Source organism: Carassius carassius, unplaced genomic scaffold (genome assembly GCF_963082965.1).
Source record: "Carassius carassius unplaced genomic scaffold, fCarCar2.1 SCAFFOLD_85, whole genome shotgun sequence".
Classification (NCBI taxonomy): domain Eukaryota; kingdom Metazoa; phylum Chordata; class Actinopteri; order Cypriniformes; family Cyprinidae; genus Carassius; species Carassius carassius.
In genome coordinates this window covers 210,001-217,500 of record NW_026775108.1, presented here as the reverse complement: position 1 = coordinate 217,500, position 7,500 = coordinate 210,001, and the positions used below count along the sequence as shown (strand labels likewise).

General features: G+C 44.8%; 1 protein-coding gene across 2 annotated transcripts in view; it reads left to right on the top strand.

Moving 5' to 3' along the window:
• LOC132136744 (ral guanine nucleotide dissociation stimulator-like) overlaps nucleotides 1–7,500 on the top strand; it is a 14,960-nt gene that overhangs the window by 4,338 nt on the left and 3,122 nt on the right. Inside the window, exons 6-12 of one of the 2 annotated variants that reach the window (XM_059547366.1) lie at nucleotides 1–20; nucleotides 624–710; nucleotides 910–942; nucleotides 4,556–4,677; nucleotides 4,753–4,848; nucleotides 5,306–5,522; nucleotides 7,000–7,074. The exon at nucleotides 1–20 is cut by the window's left edge and continues 58 nt beyond it. In XM_059547366.1, the coding sequence (XP_059403349.1) occupies nucleotides 1–20; nucleotides 624–710; nucleotides 910–942; nucleotides 4,556–4,677; nucleotides 4,753–4,848; nucleotides 5,306–5,522; nucleotides 7,000–7,074 (650 nt within the window). The remainder of the gene's footprint in view (nucleotides 21–623; nucleotides 711–909; nucleotides 943–4,555; nucleotides 4,678–4,752; nucleotides 4,849–5,305; nucleotides 5,523–6,999; nucleotides 7,075–7,500) is intronic. The other variant, XM_059547368.1, reaches the window with a different exon arrangement.

Sequence of the window (7,500 nt, the reverse complement as noted above, 5' to 3'; positions counted from 1 at the left end):
AGCAGCCTCAGAGAGATCTGGTGAGATATTCAGACGAGTGATGGATGATGATCCACACCAACAGCATCATACTACAGGAACTACAAACACTCCAGCAGGAGATTCATATCTGTCCGTCTGTTTATACACTATATTGCCAAAGGTACTGGGAGCCCCCCCACTTTAAAACAGAAAAGGCTCTTCCAAAACTGTGGCAACAAAGATGGAAACATAATGTATTTAAAACAATTATTTCCATCTCTGTTGCAACAGTTTTGGAAGTGTGTAAAAGGACTGTATGCATATGTACAATCATCAGTGTTTGGTGAAGAGTTTTTGGCTCGATTTCTGCATTTAAAGTCACAGCAGACCAGTCAAGTTCTTCCACACTAGTCTTGTTAGAATAGAAACGAGTCCTGTCGAAACTGTTGCTATAAAACTAGAAGCACACAATTCCCTAGAACATCATTATATGCTCAAACATTAATATGTGTACTCAATGAAATTACTAAAGTAGTCAAACCTGTTCATCAGAGGGGGTGCCAATACTTTTGGCATTATAGTGTATATAAATGGTTCCCCTATCTGTCGTCTGATGTGGTGTTTAATTCTGCTGAAGTGACAGAACGATGGTTTTGTTTCAGACTGTGATGCAAGGGACGATTCCTTACCTGGGAACTTTCCTGACGGATCTGGTCATGATGGACACAGCCATGAAGGACTATCTGGACGTGAGTCTCTCTTAACTGAGTTTGACTCGTCACATCAAGCACATGGGAGACTTTCCTCCTTTCTATCCACTGTGTTTATAAAACAATTTTTCTTCCTGTTGTACAGTTCAATTCAGCTGATGAGACACTTGAGCAATTCATACTGAATGTGTTTCAGCTGCAGATATGAGTAATAACTGGTTCTTTCTCTGCATCGCAGGGAGGCCTGATCAACTTTGAGAAGAGAAGGAAGGTACGTCTGAACAGAAGGAACAGATCCTGACGATGATGCGGACGCACTGATCTCATGTTAAAGAGATAGTTTAGCCAAAAATGAAAATTCTGTCATTAATTAATCACCATCATGTCATTTTGGAGCATGCTTCCAAGAATTTCACTGACCAAGGCACATGTGCTGTGGTGATGTGGCAATAAAGTGACTTGACTTGACATTCAAAACCTGTAAGACCTTCGTTCATCTTCAAAACACAAATTAAGATATTTTTGATTAATTGCAAGAGCTCTCTGACACTCCCATTAGCCACGTTTTTTGTTATCAACAAAGAGAACATGCATAAAAAACTTCGCAAAAATTGCTGTCTACAGACTGTTTCCATCCACTGATGTTGTTGTTTTTTTCATTTTGGTTATTTTATTTCTCCTAACCAACAACCGATGGTCATTAAGCCTTTATTAATCCACAAGATTATGTTAAATTAAAATTAAATTAAATTTAAATAGACATGTGGCTGTGACCTAATAAAAATACCTACATTTATTTTTCTTGGATTAATTTTATACACGCAAAAAGCAGCATAAACAACATGGTCACGTCACGCTGTTGTGAAGCATCAGCAGAGGCGGGATCCATTTGCAGCTTTATTTGGATAGTCAGACAAGACAGGGTCAATCACCAGTAGATACAATGGAGAAGGCAAGGCTGAGACAGAACCAGATACAGGCACAAGATCAGGGTAACTAGCAAACAATCACAGGAACAGGTCAATCCGAATCAGGGCAGGCAGAGAACAATCGGTAAACGTTAAACAGTCCAGGTCAAAACAAGAAGGCAGAATAAATGGATACAAACGCTTAGTAGTGACAGCCGGGGCAAATCAAGACTTTGCGGTGAGTAGGAGTGAGTGAGCTGCTTATATGTGTGTGTGTATATTATTTGCAGTTGTGTGTGTAATTAGTCCCTGGAATGCGGCAGGATGGGAATTGGAGTTCAATGGGTACAGTCAATATTCAGGTGAGAGTTCCCTCTGGTGGTGGGAAGGAGGCAGCACGGGAGCCTCCTTTGTAACAGAGCCCTCCCCCTGCGAGCGGCTCCTGACGCGAGGAAGCAACTGACGCCGGGGTCTACCACGAGGTCGAGGGGCCGGCTTTTCCGGATGCGTCTGATGAAACTCCTCTGTGAGTGTGGGGTCGAGGATATCTCCAGCTCTGACCCAAGAACGCTCCTCCGGTCCCTACCCCTCCCAATCGGCCATATACTGGAGAGTGCCACCCCGGCGCCTGGAGTCAAGCAACTTGTGCACTCGATACGCCTCCTCGCCGTCCACCAGAATAGGCGGGGGATTCTGCAGTCTGGCTTCCTCCTTCGGTTCTCCTCCCGGACCACCAGCAGGTTTTAGAAGTGATACATGGAATGTTGGAGAGATACGATAATTAGTGGGCAGATCTAAACGGAATGAAACTGGAGTTATTTGTCTCAAGGTTTTGAAGGGACAGACATACCTGGGACTGAGTTTTTTGCATGGTAGTCCGAGGCGTAGATCTTTAGTGGAGAGCCAGACCCACTGTCCTGGGTTGTATGCGGGGCTGAGGCGTCGGTGTTGGTTAGCCTGCTGTTCCTGTCTTCTTACTGCATGAAGTAAGTGGGTATGAGCTCGGTCCCAGACCTCCTCACTGCGTTGCAACCAATCTGTGACTGAGGGGAGGTCGGTGGGCTCGCCAGCCCAGGGGAACAAGGGTGGTTGGAAACCTAGCATGCATTTAAAGGGGGTCTCCCCCGTGGCTGGTTTCATTAGAGAATTCTGTGCATACTCCGCCCAAAATAAGTACCTGCTCCAGTCCACCTGTCGTCGTTGGCAATAGGATCGTAGGAACCGAATAATTTCCTGATTCAGGTGTTCAGTCTGTCCGTTGGACTGAGGATGGTAACCAGATGTGAGGCTGATGTTCACATTCAGATGTTTGAAGAAGGCAGTCCATACTCTTGAGGTGAACTGAGGACCCCGGTCCGAGACAATGTCCTCTGGTAAACCGTAGAAACGAAATACATAATTGCACATTAGTTCAGCTGTTTCAAAGGAGGTGGGTTTCGGCAGGGGAATTAGACGGCAGGCTTTGGAAAATCGATCGATAATAGTGAGGATAGTAGTATTACCTTGTGAGTTGGGAAGATCAGTGATGAAGTCGATGGGGATGTGAGACCATGGGCGTTGTGGTGTGGGCAGTGGTTGTAACAGTCCTGCTGGTAGTTGTCTGGGGGTTTTAGACATGCGGCAGATGGTGCAGTTCTGGCCGAATTTGGTGGTATCAATTAACAGAGTGGGCCACCAGAATTGGTTCTTGAGCAGATGCGCCGTGGCAGTGATTCCGGGGTGACCTGAACTGGGTGGAACATGTACCTGGGTTAATAGGCGTTCTCGTAGGGATTCTGGGACATAGGTGAGATTTGCGGGACATTCAGGAGGTGGCGGGTTCTGACGATTCAGGTTGTTTATTTCAGTCATGATGTCCCACTGCACAGGGGCAATGAGAAGTTTCGCGGGAAGAATACTGTCATTGGCGATTGAGCAGACCATTTCTTCAGTTTGACGAGAGAGGGCATCAGCCTTGGTATTTTTTGAACCAGGTCTATACGTTACAGTAAACTGAAATCTTGTGAAGAATAACGCCCACCTTGCTTGTCTGGGGTTTAGTCGTTTGGTCGAGCAGAGATATTCGAGATTCTTGTGGTTGGTGAGAACTACAAATGGGTGTTATGCTCCCTCCAGCCAGTGGCGCCATTCCTCTAGTGCTAATTTCATGGCCAGAAGTTCACGATTGCCCACGTCGAGCTCGACAATGAAGGGATGGCCTGGATCCGGATGTTGGAGAATGGGCGCTGAAGTGAACCGAGTCCTTAGTGCATCGAAGGCCTGTTGCGATTCCGAGGACCAGGTTAATTTGGTGGATTGATGTTTAGTCATGGCGGTCAGAGGAGCGGCGATAGAACTAAAGTCTCTAATGAATCGCCGGTAGAAGTTTGCGAATCCTAGGAAGCGCTGCAACTCTTTGACCGTCCGAAGGAGCGGCCATTCCAGGACTGCCTTTACCTTTCTCTCATCCATTGCTACCCCCTCCTCGCTGATCACATACCCCAAGAAAGTGGTACTTGTTTGATGAAACTCACATTTCTCCGCCTTCGCGTAGAGTTGGTACTGAATTAGGCGTTGTAACACCGCTACATACGTAAACAACATATGCAACGTATGTACATGGATACACTGTTTACATTTAGATGCAGAACAGTGCAAACAGTGTATCCACATTCATACATTGCATGTGTTGTTTACGTATGTGATATGTGTGTATGTGTAGTAGTAAAAAAAAATGTTTTCTTTTTACACAAAAAGTATTTTTGTAGCTTCAAAAATAACATTTGAACCGCTGATGACACATGGATTACTTTAACGGTGTCTTGATCATGTTAGGATCCTTGCTGTCTGTGTGAGGGTTAGAGAGCTCTTGGATTTCATCAGAAATATCTTAATTTGTGTTCTGAAGATGAACGAAGGCCTGACAGGTTTGGAACATGAGGGTTCCAAACATTTTGGCTGAATTACCTCTTTAATGATCTGTGTCTCTCTCTGTAGGAGTTCGAGGTCATCGCTCAGATTAAGTTGTTACAGCTGGCGTGTAACAATTATAATTTCCAGCGAGTGGCAGGGTTCAGTGCGTGGCTCTCTGGTGTGGAGAAGCTCTCGGAGGCTGAGAGGTGAGACATTACACACACACACACACACACACACACACACACACACTCCTGAATCCTCTTCTGGGTTTCCTGCAGCTACAGTCAGTCGTGTGAGATCGAGCCGCTCTCTGAATCTGCCTCCAACACGCTGAGAGCCAAGAAGAGCTCAGGAATCATGAAGAGATGGAGCGAGTGAGTGCTGACCATCACATCCACACTAGTTTCAGTCGGCATGAGTTCTGCTGTCTGACATAGACTTCTGATTTAGGCCAGAATGTAAGGTAGCATCGCATGTATCTTCCATGGGGGGAAGGCAATCCCAGAATGCATTTGAACAAGCTCAGTGAGAAATAGATGTTGGAAATATTCCTTCATAAGATAACCACAGAGATAGAGTTTGAGACGCTCCACACATGTAACACGCGTGTATATGACACATACACATGTACAGTCAAACCAACATTAACTCAGGCACCTTCAACTTTTCTCACATTTCTCATCCATGGAATACACCACTTCCGGTATTTTGCCGGTTACTTGATACGGGTAAAACGCAGTCGAGAATGTATTGAAATGTGTTCCTGGAGCAGACTGCAGTAATGGTGCCAGCTCTAGTGTGTGTGTGTGTGTGTGTGTGTGTGTGTGTCAGTCGGCAGCCCGTGGGTTCAGGAGAAGCCGGATGCAGCGGCTCTGGAAGCTCTCACTCCAAGTCCTTCGATCAGCTGCGCTTCCCTCCGGGTCTGAGCGGCTCGACGGGTGACGGAGGCGACTCTCTCAGCGTGACGTCTGCAGGGTCCAGCAGCTCTGATGTAGAGGAGGTCAACATCAGCTTCATCTCTGATTCACCCGACGCTCTGGAGAGGAAGGTGAGGACTCTGTTTATCCCACAGCATCTCTCCAGAGGACCGCCTTATTTCCTTCAGGCACTCTGTTGTTTCCATATCTCAATGCCAGCTGACACAAATACGGCCAGACAACAGCAAAATGCATTGCCCAGACAGAAGGGTTTTAAACTTTGAGGGTTATTTTGGAAATGAGATGTCAAGTGGTTACAGGAGAAGCATCTGAGATGTATGTTAATGCCAGGTGAAAGCAGTACTGATATCGATGAGCAGTAAAGCAGTAAAGATTTCACACCTGCACAGTGTTTGTTTTGGAGCCTAGTGTTATTTCTCCCTTAGTTTGGTTTGTTTAGACATATATGAACACCATATAGCCACCATGCTTGGATCCACACCAACACAGTTTGTTGAGATCTGAATGAGGTGAGTTTTAACGCACGGATCCGATCTTTTGACCACTTGATTACATTCACTAAACACAACTGGTATCCGATATCTGGGTTTATGTTCATTCCTGCCCCTCAGTGATTTCTTTAGCCCCGCAGGTTCTGAATGGCCTTGCTATTATAATTATTAATATAATTCACGTCAAGTGGACATTATAAATGCTGTCACAAAATCTGACTGAACAGATGAAGACCGGAAAATATCGGTAATTTGTTTTTTTATCTACAGATGATTAGATGAAGAATTCTGAAGAAATAAAGAAGTGCTGTTAGATTGTATTTATTTGAAAGAATTTGAATGAATTAAGGAGAGACAGAGAGTAGTAGCCTAATTCTGAAGTTGAAAGAAGAGGCAGGGGTTGAACACCAGCTCCTGAATATTGTGCAGATATTTCCACACAAGCACATTTACAGTTCAGCACGCTGGTACCCTCTCCTTAGGAGTTTGGATATTGGATATGTGTGTTTAGACATGACTGGGTTGGCTGTCCAGATATTAGATATGTATCCGATTAAAAACCAAATTTGGAAGTGGCCCAGATCAGCTGCTAACAAATCGGATCTTGTGCAGATTTTTGTTTACACATGTGCAACAAGTTCCTATCAGTGTCAGATGTGAGCAACAAATCTGATTTTTTTGGCAGTGTAAACGTAGCCTCAGCCTGATTGAAAGCTATCCTTGGACTGGTTTGTTGTGGTGAGAAAGCAATTTGACCCAACGAACCAAGCTCTATCACAATTCATAATGGGAAATGTGTTGTGTAAAAGCAGCAGTGTTGATTCTGTGGCTGAGCACATTAGATATTGCACGTCTTCATCCTCAAAGTGCTCTTATCCAAAACAGGTGTATTACAAGAAAGCATCTTTTTAGTATGCTTTGAAATGTTGCTTGTAAAAGCGAACTAAACCAAGAAGAAGATCCAACAGTTCACATCCCTGTTTTGGACAAAAGTAGTTGATCTGCAGGTGTGAAACGCCCTCCGGTGTGTAAACTGCTCTCTCTCCGGAGCTCAGCTGTGTCTGTCAGTGACTATAGCTCTACTTCCTTCCTGTAGACCTCCACGCCCTTCGTAAAACATTCCAATTCTACCTTAGGGAAGTGCGGCCCTACAGCAGACCTGATACCCACGGTACTATCTCTCTCACTTCATCCGTCTCTGACCGTCCATGTCTGGAAAACACTCATTTCTCTCTTCCATTCTGGAGTTCATCCTCACTGGTGTTTCTGCTGTGTGTCTCTGTGTTTGTGTGTGTTGGTCATGGTAAGCTGGTTGCAGATCACTCTCGTCATCTTTCTCGAGTGTGCCAGGGATCCCGACTTAACAAACAAACTCCTAAAGACATGTGCCAGTGTTTCCGTTCAGTATCAGCACTTGAAATCATTCCCAACAATAGATTGATTTAAAGCGAAGTAATGCACTGTATTTCATGCTTTATCCGATTTGTCCGATAAAGGCTTAAAATGTAAATATTGGCAAAAAATGATGCCGATATAACTTGCCGATAATATGCTCATTCTTGAAGCAAAGTTTTGCCTGAATGATGATTAGATTCAC